Source organism: Cadophora gregata (assembly GCF_030347475.1).
Source record: "Cadophora gregata isolate MNR1 chromosome Unknown scaffold_11, whole genome shotgun sequence".
Classification (NCBI taxonomy): Eukaryota; Fungi; Ascomycota; class Leotiomycetes; order Helotiales; family Ploettnerulaceae; genus Cadophora; species Cadophora gregata.
Window position 1 is genome coordinate 1519546 of NW_026695934.1, and position 14818 is coordinate 1534363.

At 48.3% G+C, this 14818-nt stretch overlaps 5 protein-coding genes across 5 annotated transcripts; 3 read left to right on the plus strand and 2 right to left on the minus strand.

Moving 5' to 3' along the window:
• Positions 1–31: 31 nt before the first annotated feature.
• On the plus strand, positions 32–3408 carry ONS95_002611 (uncharacterized protein; the record flags this gene model as incomplete). The annotated part of the gene is made up of 11 exons (XM_058495876.1): positions 32–352; positions 407–1160; positions 1238–1491; positions 1558–1768; positions 1854–1869; positions 1930–2122; positions 2216–2309; positions 2356–2743; positions 2810–2967; positions 3017–3234; positions 3289–3408. The coding sequence occupies 11 exons, from the start codon at positions 32–34 to the stop codon at positions 3406–3408; spliced, it is 2727 nt and encodes a 908-aa protein (XP_058354605.1).
• A 2076-nt stretch (positions 3409–5484) lies between these two features.
• On the minus strand, positions 5485–6435 carry ONS95_002612 (uncharacterized protein; the record flags this gene model as incomplete). The annotated part of the gene is made up of 1 exon (XM_058495877.1): positions 5485–6435. The coding sequence occupies one exon, from the start codon at positions 6433–6435 to the stop codon at positions 5485–5487; it is 951 nt and encodes a 316-aa protein (XP_058354606.1).
• Positions 6436–9696: 3261 nt separating this feature from the next.
• ONS95_002613 (uncharacterized protein) lies at positions 9697–10674 on the plus strand (the record flags this gene model as incomplete). Its single annotated transcript, XM_058495878.1, has 1 exon — positions 9697–10674. One exon carries the CDS (start codon positions 9697–9699, stop codon positions 10672–10674), a length of 978 nt encoding a protein of 325 aa, XP_058354607.1.
• Positions 10675–11239: 565 nt separating this feature from the next.
• Positions 11240–12656, plus strand: ONS95_002614 (uncharacterized protein; the record flags this gene model as incomplete). The annotated part of the gene is made up of 3 exons (XM_058495879.1): positions 11240–11410; positions 11462–11791; positions 11841–12656. The coding sequence occupies 3 exons, from the start codon at positions 11240–11242 to the stop codon at positions 12654–12656; spliced, it is 1317 nt and encodes a 438-aa protein (XP_058354608.1).
• A 575-nt stretch (positions 12657–13231) lies between these two features.
• Positions 13232–14698, minus strand: ONS95_002615 (uncharacterized protein; the record flags this gene model as incomplete). Its single annotated transcript, XM_058495880.1, has 2 exons — positions 14502–14698; positions 13232–14407 (listed from the first exon to the last, which is right to left on the minus strand). Exons 1-2 carry the CDS (start codon positions 14625–14627, stop codon positions 13232–13234), a joined length of 1302 nt encoding a protein of 433 aa, XP_058354609.1. The 5' UTR covers positions 14628–14698.
• Between the last annotated feature and the right edge of the window lie 120 nt (positions 14699–14818).

Consider the following 14818-nt stretch of genomic DNA (forward strand, 5'->3'; position numbering starts at 1 on the left):
AGAAGAATTCTCTTAACGAGACTCAGATAGCATGAAGATGAAGACAAGTATTTTCAATCTTGTGGTGCCCTTGTTGGTCCTCGCCTGTTCGGCAGCCGTCCTTCCACATTTGAAGTCCTCCTCTACCAACCTGACCAACGATGGACTCGCACGTATCTCGAATCGGGCAAGTGTACAAAATTTCTATCTCCGCATCATGCCTTTAGGAGCTTCAATCACAAGAGGTGACCCTCATGCTCCTGGTGACCCTCACGGAAATGGCTATCGAAAGGCGTTGAGGGATAAATTACGAGCAGATGGCTGGAAAGTCAACATGGTCGGTAACGTCAATTATGGTGATATGGCGGACAATGTGAGTCTCGACAGAACAGTCGAGTTATTCTTGAAATGTACTGACTAGATCTAGGACAATGAAGGCTGGCCAGGCAACCGTGTATCCGAGGTGTCCAACAAGGCTAGCACTTCAGTGCCAATATGGAAGCCCAACCTCATTCTGATCAATGCCGGCACCAACGACGCTGGACAAGACGGATCAGTTGAGCCAGTCGCCACCACAGGACTTCGCATGAAAGCCTTGCTGGAGAGCCTGTTCAAGCTGGTGCCCGACACAGTCGTTGTTTTCTCGACACTTCTCCCTAATAATGGCCCTAAGCCAATTGAACCAGTCAATGCAAAGGATGTCAGCAGACAATACCGAGCTCTGTACCGAGAAATGATCGGTCCAGACGAGAACAAGCCACGTATGAAACTCCTTCTCGCCGACATGGACGATGGTTTCATCACCTTGAACGACATATGGGATGGAGCACATCCAACATTGGAAGGAGCCCGCAAAATGGGAGCTGTGTGGATGCACGCCATTAACCAAGCAAACGAAAAGAATTGGTTCTCCAAGCCTCGAGACGATGTCTCGTTTGTTGATGGAGATGGAAAGACCACTTGCGAAAAGCAATATACCAGTGGTAACGATGACCCTCGTGGCCATCCTCAAATTCTCTCGGCTTCTGATCCTATCATCGCGGACGACGGGCCATATGTGCATCGCTCAACTCTTGGGTCAACCCGCATGGTTTCTCCTCGGGGATCTTTCCCTGATGAGCGTCGCTTCTATGCACAGCTCGTTGATTTTGGTGCACCGCGAGCCGAGGGGCGAGACGATGGTAAGTTCTTCCCTACTCGCTCACAATTCTCTAGGACATCAAAGACCATGTGATCGTGAGCTGATATTCAATTCTAGAGATCGTCGTGAGCAATGGGAATGCCAAAGTTGGAAACGTACGTCTTGCCAGCAGCCGCGGCGATGGTTCTTTCGATGTGCCTGTCGATATCGACGTGAAGGATGGGTGCCCTGTCCAGGGTATTAGATGGGGTGATGTCAACAACGACGGCTTCGATGATTTCATCTGTATTGCACCAACTGGGGAGATGTTCGTGTCCCTCAACACCGCAGCAATTGGTCAAGCAGTACCCACTTTCAAAACTTTAGGATTGGTGAGTGATTCTTCGAGGGAGGATTTGGACTTCTCATGTACGGTTTGTGCTAAGACTTACACCTAGTATCATCCTGCAATTTCTGGCTTTCTTCAGGAGCGGGTACTTCTTGGAGATATCGATGGCGATGGTAGACTTGACTACTGTATTCTGCACGACAATGAAGATTTACAATGCTTTAGAAACGGAGGCATTGGGGAGCTGGCTAGTTCATGGGAGGACATGGGTATCGTATTTGCAGGGAAAGCCATGGGGGACTTCCGAGGCTTTCGACTTGGTAAGGGTTTCTTGATTTCGAAATGCAACTTCTTCATGTAGCAGTCTTGCATTGTCCAAAGCTAACATAGTGCCTACAATACCAGTTGATCTCAATGGAGAGTAAGTTTCAGCGTACTACAGATAGATCTAGCACAACGAGCTAACATATTCTGCTTGTAGTGGGCGATCGGATTTACTCTGGATATCTAATCAGGGCTCTGTGACAACGTTCATAAATCAACGCGGAGAAGGTAAAGGATTGGCTCCACGATGGCTCGCAGCCGGTGTCACTCATTCAGGTATTGGCGAGGATGTCGGCGATTCCAGATTTCGGGTCCAGTTCGGAAGAATTTATGGATCAGGACGAAGAGATGTAAGCTGTAATAGTAGCTCAAATTTTTGGGGAGAAGTGATATTATTTGATTTCTCGATTTTCTCACGCAGTTATGCTGATTCATCGTTGTAGTATGCTCATATTGCACAGAGCCTTGACCAAGCCTCGAATACCTACCGCGTCAGGGTTTTCCAGAATCTGGGATCGGGTGGAAAATTTCAGAAGGGTAAGGATTCAGAAGTTGTACGGTCTTGTCGCTAACAAAACTGCAGGTGATGGTGCGTTCTGGGGCGATACAACAGGCACAAAATTCGACGACTATGTCTGGATATCCCCAGTGGGTGTTGTTAGCGTCTTCAGAAATAAGAACACCAAGACAAATTTTGACAACTATCAGAATGGTGGCTCCTGGGAAGCCTCGATAAGCTTCGCCACTGGTCTCGACCGCAGAGCTCTACATATTGGTGACTGGGATGGAGACGGAAAAGCCGATATCATTGGCGTCACAGATAGGAAAACCGGCCAGATTCGTGTTTGGCTCAACCACTGGAATGGCAAAGACTTCGGTTGGACCGCCCAAGATATAGCCGGCAGCGCTTTCTGTAGTCAAAGTTGGGGAATTGGATATTCCGATAATGGGCATCACTTTGCCGACATCAGGTAAGACCCTCAACCAATGAATCATGTCTTGGAAGTGGAAATAAGTTAAATCCATTTGATGAGTAGTGGTAATGGCAGAGTTGATTACCTCTGCATGGAACCTAATGGCCGGACCACTGCACTGATCAACGAGGCCAGTGGCTTGAGAAATGTAGGACAAGTCAAAGCATCCGAAACTGATACACCAAGATACCGCCCCGATCTCAGATTCGCAGATGTAAACGGTAGGAGCGAAGTCCTTTCTCTTTTGAGTTGTTGCTGACAAGCGGCTAGGCGATGGACGAGCAGATATGATCTGGACCGATAAATACAGCGGTGACGCGACCACGTGGCCGAATCAAGGGGAGGTCCCCGCAGGAAATAGCAAGTTTACATGGCTCCGAACGGGACCTGTTTATCAAGGCTCATCTCGAGGATCGAATCTTCACTTCCCGAGCTTGCAGGGCCAGGGTCGAGCAGATATGGTGGAAATCAATCCGACAACTGCACATGTAAGTGTGAACTGTGTTAGTGGTCGGAGACACATTTGGCTGACATTCTTGAAGGGCTGGTTGTACTTCAACAGTTGTCCCAGAGGGGGAGATGATGTCGCAGGACCTGTCCCTGACCCAAAGCTACCGGTCTACACTCCTAAATCTGGCTCTGAGGAAGTTAAACAACACTAAAGTCAATGACCCAGCCACTGAGATAAACCCAAAATATGTAGAGTCTTCTCGATGCTGCTAGCGATTTCCATTGCTGTTTGTTGCCTAAGCGAGGGACTACCACGGAGAATAGTCCCTGGCCACTGAAGCCAGGCTGCAACAAAGAACAAACGGGTTTCCTCAAATGAAACCTTGCCACACATAGTACTTCTCTCCGAGCAGAATTTGGAAGGAATCAAGCAAATTCAGCCTCTTATTATCTTGTTTATGCTGAAGGATGGCAGGCATGCATGAAGTGACGATCTAGCTCGCTTGTCTGTTCCAACTCGCCTCAGGATCGGGTCATGGCCTAGGCGACCTGCCCCTTCTTCTTAAGTGATTGTGAAATGAGATCATTGCTCTCCGGACTCTGAGCCCTCAAGGTAGCCCTTGGTCCATGAGAGTGAGCCAAGTGGCAATTCAACCTCACCGAGACCAATAACTGCCAAGGACTGCAGATTCAGAACAACCTTGATACTCTCGTTCGGGACAATATTTATTCATTTCTCCTATATATTAAGAGGGCTGCTTCTCCCCTCATCTTGACAGACGAACAAGACTTGGACTTTCCTATCTCGTTACTCATCCATCTTCTTTAGCTGTTGCCCGTTCCTCGGTGTTCGCCTAGACTCTCCGCTGTGTCTCTGGAGCATTACTGCGATTCGCTTATGTTGATCAGCTCGTCGGAACAGTGCAATGTTGTTATGACGACGAACGGCCTTGGGTGTAGAAGCTCAACTGTAAGTACTTATCGGATGGCTGATTCGATGGAGTCATCGAGTTAAGCATCATGTCTCAACTCGGTCCCCTCAGATCTTGCTCCCGATGTGTAACTTTCAGACATATCTCTCATTAAGACCCCATAGTCGTCATTTCCTCCCGATCTCTTCTGCTTGCGTGAAAAACGGAAGGCAGCTCGAGTTCACTTCCTGCAAGTCTCGTTGAAAGAGTGGGTAGGAAGAACACCGTGACCAATCACATTCGGTGTGTGATTATAGACCCAATATTGGCGTCGAGATAAGTGGTGACTTATGCCTGCTGAGTTGAGTTTCTATTGATCTATGAGACAGGAAGAACTTTAATTGGGATAGCGTACTTGCTGTTCGCTGATTCCAGAAGATGCCAAGTAGCTTGTATCTCTTGTTGTAATCTCCTCCTACAACCCATACAAACGCCTAAGAAGGTGAGGTCTGCTTCGGTGATGTCTTTTATGACATCCCATGTATCAAAACCTTCGGCAAGAAAGCGGGGAGTGTACTTCGACATTCCCAAGCGACATAGAAGTGCTGACGTGTCTTCCATCATGTCGGGTCTGGCAGGATTCATGATTCTGATGTGAGGTACAAGTAATAGCTATGGTAATTGAGGCAAGATGTGATATTTAGTTGTATGTAAACAATGGGAGCGAGTGACATGAGAATCTTGAAGTGGAAAGGCATCCTCGATTATATAGACGTTGATATAGAGACCGTGAAAGAGAGAGGGAAAATTCAACGTCACGTCAATTGGAGGTGAGATGAGATGAAGGAGGAGATTATGGCCATGGAGCATGTTCATTGGTACAGATATGTGGAGCATCACCAGACGGAGGCCAGCTCCGCTGATCAGCAACAGTGACAGCGGAGAGAATCTCCGACAAGTTAAATTGTGGGACTTCTTCATTGGTTGGCTACTGTAATATTCTGCCAGAGTGTTTGTGGCACAACCCGAAATTTTATACCCAGGCTGCTGGTGGCTTTCCTTGGAGCCGTTCGAGGGCAGGGCTGGGCCGGCATAGTCGAACCCCCGGTCGCAACTGTCCGTGGTGCCTGCAATGAACATGTGACTGCAATCCTCTCTGAGAGCAACAGGTAAGGTCTGCAGGGTTTACACCTATTAGCTGATGCTTAGAATGTGCTTCTCCTCGTTTGATGGCAGTGTTAGGAGATGGGACAAACATCCGACTTATACATATCACTTAAGAGAGACCACTTCGAAATCACGGAAACGTACTGAGTTAAAACTCTTCCTTGGGTTCGGTAGCGGCTCCTCACGGTGTTTACTTTCAGTCCTCCAGTGCTACCGTGTCTCACTTCCGCCAGCTACCACACCCATTATTCTCACGGCAAATGGTACCCAAGCCTCCTGAACTTTAGAAAGTGCTCGCTTGTCGGTAGCATTCCGCGTCTTCTCCATTCTGTCGATCAATTCGAAGATGGTGTTTCTAACATCTTTCAACTCCGAAATCCCGGCACCTATCTCTTGTTCGCCATCAACTTCACAGATGGGAATCAGGTCGACTGGTGGGCCATGGATATGATAACTATTGGGCAGATGGTACAGAATCAATTCCTTCAGTTTTGGACACCCCATTAACAATTGTGCCCAGGACAGCTCAGATTCCTCCTCGTAATCGACCGGAGTGTCCATTGGATTCGAGCCAACATCGATCTTGAGCGCGAGGGGGTCGATCGCCAAATGACGAAGCATGTTCCCGCTGGAGGCCTTGATCTCCAAGATCTGTACTTCCATATCCTTCATGTCTCTTGTCTCGTTACCCATTGGGCACACTATATCGCAGTCCCAGTTGATATAGATATGAGGTGGCATATGGATCTGACAAGAGAAGCTTATATTCGACGAAGTTGGGGGTGTAGCTGAGAATGGCGCTTTCCCAAACGCTAGCGTGTAGAATTGTAACCCTACCATGCGAGATTCATGACAAACATGAAGAACAGCTGGTGGTCGGCAGTGTGAGGCATTGAAGTCTACTCGTAGATCGCCGCCAAATAGATCGTGAAATTTGTCGTCCAGACTATGCAATGCCTCGCAGCCAGTTCCACTGGAAAACACGTCGACCACACGCGAAGTAGAGCAGATGCGTTCCCATATTTGGAGTCGAAGTTCGAGTGGGAGTTTCATAAAGAAATGAGGTTGTTCCGCCGCTGAAGGGCTCACAACTGAATTATCTCCCATCTCGTCCAAGGGTCTCCGAGCTCGACTTTCCAGAGGCAGATCGCTTTGAATCATGTCGTAGATGTGATTGCAGTATATATTGGTTTGGTTCAGACTTTAACGCGAGGGTGACGAGAGAGAGTTGCTAACAGGCTGTAAACCAGGAAGAGGGCTATCATGCTTTTAGATGTGATGACGCAGTGTGAGATGGAGAGGGAACCGCCAAGCCTTCTTCATGCATCCAGTATCAAGTGTTCAGGTATCGATCTCAAATTGTTATACTCTCAATAAATATACCACATTAATGAGCACCTGTTCCTCATTCGGTCTTCAAATAACAGCTCTCTCGTTGACATGATCGGAAAACGCCTCAATACATGCTTCTTTGTGTGGCGTGCTTCCGATCGAGATGAGTCGCACCTGGCATGTAAGCAGCACCCTTTTCATGGTATGATAAACATCGAAGTCTGATAATTAAAGCTAGGTTGGAAGAATGATATTCATTCGTTTGTCCAGCATGTGACGTCGATGCTGGATCTTTCCAGGTTCAGGATCTGACAGGCTGCACAGACGGGCGGCGATGAAGCGCGGGAATATCTTGAGAAGCAGGCAGGCAGGATGCAAGGTTCTTTTTCCGGGACAGAACGTCCGGTTCGAAAATCTGCCGATTTGCCACCCTTGAATTTCTCCTCGATATGATAGGACCTAGCATTCATTCACAGCTGCAGCCAAGCTCATCATCCGATTCTCTCGTCATACGGCGTTCTTCGATCGTAATGATAGCCTCAAAAATTGTGAGATGAGTTCGCGATCCATCTTATATACACCTGATCTGGTTCTCGAACGCTCCTCAACAATTAGCTGTTGAAATGGACTTTCCACTTGTGCTCGTACGTCTGGAACTTCATGTTACTGGCAATCGCTCTTTGAAGCCGGATTCGAGACCTGGGAGGTATTGAAAGACATTACCGAAGCAGATATGTACGGTTGAAAGCTTGTTACCGACTAGGACGCTAACCTAGTCACAGGGCGGCTATTGGCATGAAGCTGGGACACAGGAGGGTATGTATCCATCGCCGTGAAGCATTGATAGATGTATTTGCTGACCAGCCACCAGAAGCTACAGAGAGCAATCGCTACTGCGCGGGGGTTACCTACTTCAAGTCCTTTGGAAGGCTCTGTTGGGTGTTGCTCTTGCTCCCAACAGAAAACCTGGGCGTCAAAGGTTCCGAATGGCGCTTCTTTATCGACCTTTCCATCGGCTTTTCTTCCCTCACTCTGATGAGTTTACGCAAGCTTTACTGACATTCAAAAGTATCAGATAACAATACCAGAGAACGTGCAATACACGATAAACTCAGGAGTAGGAAGCAGTTCTACAACGACACTGAGAAGTGATTCACTTCACGAGGGAGGCTGTGGTACGAGATGAGTTTCTTTGGAGGTGGATATTCCTATCTCTTGAAACTAAATGGGTTACGAACTGTCCTATATGGATGGAAAAGAACGGATTACCGCTGTGGCGGCACCTGAGTTAGCCAATGATGGTTGATAAAGGCTGTCGAAAGCGAGAAAGGGACGGAGTCAATTCACCAACGACATACATGTGGTCTGAAGAGTGGTCCCAGGACGTGCACCAACAACACAAGAAGGAGTGGTGATACCTAAAAGTAGTCGGGGGTGGGAAGTAATGGATGAACTGCCTATGTAAAGCTTAGAATACGAGAACTTAGCAAAATACGATTTCTCAAATTGTTAAATTTCCAGAATCTGATGCCTGAAGTCGTCCGTATGATAGAGAGGTCTTCGTGTATTCGCACCGGAATTAATGATCGGAGAGAGTGAGCCGATCGATCTAAAGCACAACATCGAGATACAAAACAATCAATCGAAATCGGCGGCATCTGCTGTCAGGGATCCTTAAATTCTGTGGAGTTGGACCCCTATGACCCTGAAATTGAGGAACAATTGGCACGCCTCACTTGCATGGGCTCTGGGATCAAAGTGGGGCCATGCAACCCAACACCAAATAGATCTACACAATTTTTTTTTGAGAAGGATGCTTATCGAAGCATGACCATCGGAAGAGTATCCTCACTAAGTGGATCCCGGAGGTATGAAAGTGCGTGACAGTCATAGAAATCAAGTCTTTTGGTCGCAAAGTTTGTTCGCACTTCACGCGTTTGAAGCGAGGGGAGGCGTTGTCAACAAAATACGATGACATGTTGTGCAGGTCCAGCAACGAAATTTGCTGCGCTTACTGTTTGTCCAGCCACCTGACCTCAAAATTACTAGCTTCTGATTCTTGGATAATAAGAATAGTACTTAGACGCGTCTATAACCTGACTGACTACTCAGCGATTGACCTTCCGACTGACTCAATACCGCGGCTTGAATTTTGAGCAAGTTCATTACTCTTTCTTTAATCGTTCCCGAGTTTCGGAATTGGAGCTTTTACACTCTTGAGCCTAGTATATCAGAACATGAGAAAAGTAACAACTGATTGGGTCTGGAGAGATTTGCGATCCGAGAAAGATGCTACAGGGAGAGTCTCCACGTGACTATAAATACCCAATTCCATGCCCTCTGTAGCTCAGGCATTCAACAAGTGTTACCTATACTTGTGAGCAGTATTTAATGCTTCCATGGTCTTGCCCTGTAGAATCTTTAAAAGTGATGCACTGCCAAATGATGTCTTGTAATAGGGAGAACATCTCGCAGTTCGTGCCCCTCGGAACAAAACAATTCTTCGCCGAAGCTAAAAATGCACAGCCTCGAAAAATACGCACGCCCAACAGCAACGTCTAGACAATCAACAACTTCACATGTACCATTCCCCACGCCCACGCCTAGGCACCGTTTCTCCCTGTTTCCAACAACAAATAGACTGTCTTTACCATAACGCATCTATTTTGATCGTTTTCCGCTGAAAGCTCTCTTGGCTAGGAAATCTTTCACCCCACCATGCCTCGCCGGCCTCATCGGAAATCTCGCAACGGATGTCTGGCATGTAAGAAGCGACACGTAAAGGTTTGTCTATCACGTTCAACTGTCTCACCGCGTTCTCCTGAAGCCGTACTTTCATTCTTAAGCCGAATGCTCACAGACCTGTAGTGCAATGAAGTCCGCCCTAGATGCTTGAACTGTCTGAACGCGGAATTGACGTGCGTTTATCAAAATAAAGAGCCGCCTCAATCCTCATCACAATCGCCAGTTCCCGGTATCAACTACAAAGTATCTCCGCTACCTTCACCGGCGGCCTCTACTTCCATCTCAAGCACGCCGTACTGGAATCCAGCTTCGCAACAGCGAACTTTGGAGCATGGAGTCGTCAATATGCTGCACTTGGAGCTTTTGACTCATGCCAGAACCGTTGCTGATGCCATGAACTGCTTCGAGATCAGTAGAGAAGAAACTCGAAAAGCCGTCGAGGAAATCCTCCAACATGCGCTCTTAACACCATATCTTATGCACGAGATTCTCTCTGTCTCCGCTGCTCATTTGAGTACTTTACGCCCAGCTCAGAGAGTTTTGCTTCGAAATCAAGCTACGGAATTACAAACTTCGGCTCTGTCCCTCTTCAACGCCAGTATGCAGAACACGGCCAGACATAACCCATCTTCCGACTGCGTTCCTAGATTTGTTTTCTCGTCCCTGCTCGGATCACACATGCTTCACGATACCATCATCTACCGAGATGGCGACTTCCCTGCCTTCATCGATAATTTTGTTCGGTACCTGCACGTGACAAAGGGTGTGACCCTGAACATACAGGGAAATTGGGATGATCTGCACGAAACAGCGTTGAAGCCCTTCTTAGAAGCTGGCGAGAAGTCACTTCGCGGGGGCGAACTAGAGTTCGCACCAGAGTGTGAAAAATTAGAGATGCTCCTCAAATCAGCAGATCTTGGCCCAACTGCCGCAAAGGCCTACGAAAGCGCTCTTTCATGTCTTAAAGCAGCCTACTATGCGCATCGTAAGGTTGCGAGTGTAGACTCCCATTTCGAAGGAAGTTCTCTTCTTTATGGCGCGAGGACCGGTGTGTATGCTTGGCCTATTTTGGTACCTACGGAATACGCAGAGCTTGTTCTACAGCGACGTCCTGAAGCATTGGCGATTCTTGCACATTATGCCATCTTGTTGCATCGCTATCGCGATTCTTGGATGATTGGTGATGGTGGCCGGTACATGATTGAAGCTATCACGAGATATCTGGGTCCGTATTGGGGACCGTGGTTGGCGTCCCCGAACGAGGAATTGAGAGCCAATCCATCGTCAGGAGGACCAGCACCACAGGGAACTGCCTCTTACTAACCTTTGGAGGTCTGAGAAACGTCTAGGGCTTCGCACTCTGGCGGTTACTGCTGGGGTGCTTTCGTACTCCGGATCTGCGGTTTAAATGTCATTGACGCCCAATTCGATGCTATCAGCTTCTAAATTAATCTTAAAGAAGGTTTCAAGCATGACTGGCGACAGGATTAAAATATCCCCCAAATCTATTGTCGCCGCCGCGGCTGGCCAATCCGGAGGACCTGATTTGCCAAGACGGTTCACTGCTTCCTTCAGTGCTAGGGTCGCAATTGACACTTAGGTAGATTTGCCCTCACAAATCCTGACTTCCAGCAATATTTGAGAAGCTTCATTACCACGATCTCTTCACTTCTCCAGCTCCGAGGATCTGGACTCCGAGGACCTGGTGTTGGTTTGGAGGCGATCGCAGGATACAATTACTCCATCAGGAATACGAGCTGCAGAGTTACATTCGGCATACGAGGCTCCACACCTGATTGGAGCGTCGTGTCGATGCCCACCGGCCGCGCGTATACTGCCACCCGTCACATATATAGAGTCCTCGTCTAACCCGCGTTCGGAATACGACATGAGTGACGATCCCGAAGAAAGTATGGACACCGGCACGTTCTCTGTATTCACAGTGGGCGAGAAGCCCATTGCGCCCAGTTTTGATGCCAGTGGTAATCCTGTTCGGAAGCGACAACAGCATCGAAAATCACGCAACGGGTGTGGAAATTGTAAACAGCGGAGGGTAAAGGTACGATTTTCTTGGGAATTGTTTTTTGGTTAATTCGTCTAACGATTGTAGTGCGATGAAAGCTTACCATCTTGTGTGAACTGTACGAGGCGGAATTTAAAGTGCAATCCCGCGATATCCTCCATCCGAACTGGTAAAAGCGAAAAGCCTCTTGCAGCACAACCTGAAATAGAAGATCAACCTGTACGATCGAAGTCTGCGGAAGCTCTGCCAAGTCTTTCTTCAGTTCTCGAGCAGTCAATAGCTATCGATTTTGAGTCCAATGACAGCTGGAGCCAAGATGACAAGGCACTATTTCGACATTTTCGAGACTTTACGTCTCATACCCTGGCTATGCACACTGATCTGTGGCGGACATTCATGTTGTCATCCGCATTGAATGTAGTTTATCACACCTATAAATATCAAGATACACAGCTAATCTTCTCAGGACGAATACCTCAAGAGCGCAGTCCTCCTCCTATCGTCAGCCCACATAAACAGCTCCTTACCCAAAAAAGACCCAACTCGACGGCCGGTCTTAAACCACTTCGCAAATGCCGTGTCTGGTCTCCGCGCCGCTTTAAACGAAAGAATAACAGCGCAAAGCTTCGACTCCATAGTCGGCTGCTCCTTCCTTCTCGTCCACTACTCTTGGGCAGCAGAGGAATCCGACCCACATGTCACGCACCACTTCCACGAGATTGTTGGCCTAATAAACGGCACGAAGAATTGCGTGGTCGAAGGCCAAGATCTCCTTCAAGGATCCGCACTCTATGAAGTGTTCCGCCATCGTCCTGGCTTGAAGCTCGAGAAGTTCATTGAGGAGTCTCCTATGAGAGGATCCACGAGAACATCCGCTCTGTTCAACCACTGCATGATGTGTGGACTGGGAACTAAAGGGGTCTCGGGCGCCTCTCCGGATAACACGCATGCTATTCAGAAGCTTGTCACTGTGCTACGGGCCATTGAATTGAGCCAGCCGAACGTCGAGGTAACTCCTGTTCTCCACGACATCATTCGGTATTTGTTTACTTGGCCACTCCAGTGTACGAAAGGGTTCATGGAACATATCGATGCTCAGGAACCGGCTTCTATGACTGCGCTGTTGTATTATTATGCTGCTGCGGCGAGCGTTTCGTTGGGTAGAGTGTGGTGGATGCAGGATCGTGCGAGGGTTATATATGCGTTCCTGAAGGCGAGTCTAGTAGGCAGGTGTGCTGAGTGTACGAATCCTGCGATTGCGTTGGCGGAGGGGAGATTATGATGAATGTAGTTAAGGCTTGAAAAGAGTGTATATATTGAGTTTGTGGAGGTGTGGCGAATACCCAAGTTGTCGTGTCCAGAAATTGGCTTTTGCTTGGCCGGGCCGAATATTTTCCAAGCTATCCATATCGTGATACGACTCTACCAAGATTCGGACTCTCCGACTGGAGCTGGGCCAGAAAATGTGGAGCAGGTCCACAAGAAGTTCGCAGTTTAGTATTACTGCTGTGTATAGAAACACTGATCTGTACCAAAAGGAGGATATCTGAAGGGTTTGAGAGAAGAGGTTCGCTACAGGATCCTCCAATTATTGCACAGTCCCCAACAAATATAGCGACCCTCGATACCCCAATCCTGCCAAGTAACCGGGAATCATGACTCGGTCACTATCTTGAGATACTGCCATTCTGTTTCGTAATGACTCTGGGCACTCCAAGGATATTTTATCTTCGATACTGCCTGGACAGCTTTGGCTTCAATATGGCAAGCGATGGCTAGAGAGAGGTGAGAACATCCATTGGCTTCTCATCCACAAGATGATCCTCATGAACGCCCTTGTTTTACACACCCGACCTTCTATCTCCTCTCATTAAGCTCCTCCCACTGCACCCCCGCCCACTCCTCCACATACCCCGCTACTCCAGCATCCACACCCCTCTGCTGACAATCCCTTTCACAAACCCCCACAATAATCGTCCCCCACTCCATACCATCCAGACTCATCTCCTCACTCTCCAGCTCCATAATAGCATGCGGCGTCAACTGCACCTCAAACACCCTCCCCGCACCACAATTCGCACATCTAGGAATATGGTTCCCATTGACAGAACTCGTAGTAACCTTCTCGTTTCCCTTGTTGCTGGAACCACTTAACAGCTTCCCAACAGCATCATGCTTCGAATATAGTAATGGTTGCCCCTTAAACTCGTATCTGATAACCTGTTCTGGGTTCTGCGCTAACCTATCTGCGAACTTCTGGAACGTCTTGTCGATCGTGCTTTCGTATACGTCTTTATCCTCTTTCTGGTTGCTTGAGCTGCCGCCTCCCTCATCTATATCCATTGTTTGGGTGGGGATGGGGAGGTCTTCGATTTTGTCGAGAGTTTCGTAGTCGGCGTCGGCGAGGTAGTAGAGGGGATATGCAGGTGGGAGGTCGGCTTCTTGGGGCCAGGGCTCTGGTGGAGGAGGAGGGCCGAATTTGAGGTTAGAGTTGTCATTGTTGAGGGAGAGGGCGGAGGCGAAGGATTTGGGAAGGTCAGCTGCGGGTGATGATGTCTGGGCGGGAGTTTCTGTAGGTTTGGATGGCTGTGATGATCCAGGAGCTGCGAAAGGGTTGCTCGAGGATGAAGATATAGAAGTAGAAAAGGGATTCGCAGGGCCGTTTGAAGAATTGGTCGAAAATGGGTTCGCAGAACTTGTACTCGAATTCGAGAATGGATTGCCACCAAACAATGCTGCTCCAAGATCCACCGCAGGCTTCGCAGGTTGTATCTCCGCCTTAGGTTCTGCGGCTTTCACATCTTTCTTCTTGGTCGCAGATTCCGATGTTCTCACACCCCGCAACACTCTCACACTGCCTTCCTTGCGCCGGCACGTCTTCCTCCTGCAAGTCAGGACATATAGTCGTCTCTCGTGGCCGGGGAAATGTTCTGGCAGGTCTCCGTTTAATTGTAGAAGTAGGACCATGAGATCGTTGCAGACTTTGCATTTCGCAAGAGCTGCTGAAGGCGGGGTAGTGGGGTCGAGCCATGTCTATTGAGAATGGAGGTCAGCACTGATATTTCTAAATTGTAGAGTACGACGAGGCCGGAGCAATAAGAAAGGCCCTCGATGAGAAGTGACATACAGGTCTTCCGCCGAGGTAACTAATGGTATCGTCTGAAGCTTCCTTGGAGGCATATCCAAGAAGGACATTCGTCTCAGTGTAGTCGTCATCTTCGCCGCCAGACGAGTCGCTGTCGTATGGTGGCATATTTGCTGATTCAGAGACTCCGAATGAGAGGTGGCTATGATTGATGAGCCGGAGATCGTTATAATAAGAGTACGGTGATATAAGGAGCGTGTTGTAACAGTTTTGCCAGCACTTGGGATATTTTTTTAAGCGAACACAAGGCTGAGGAAGTTTTGTCTGGCCAATCACAGGCGGCTGGACTTTTATGTTGA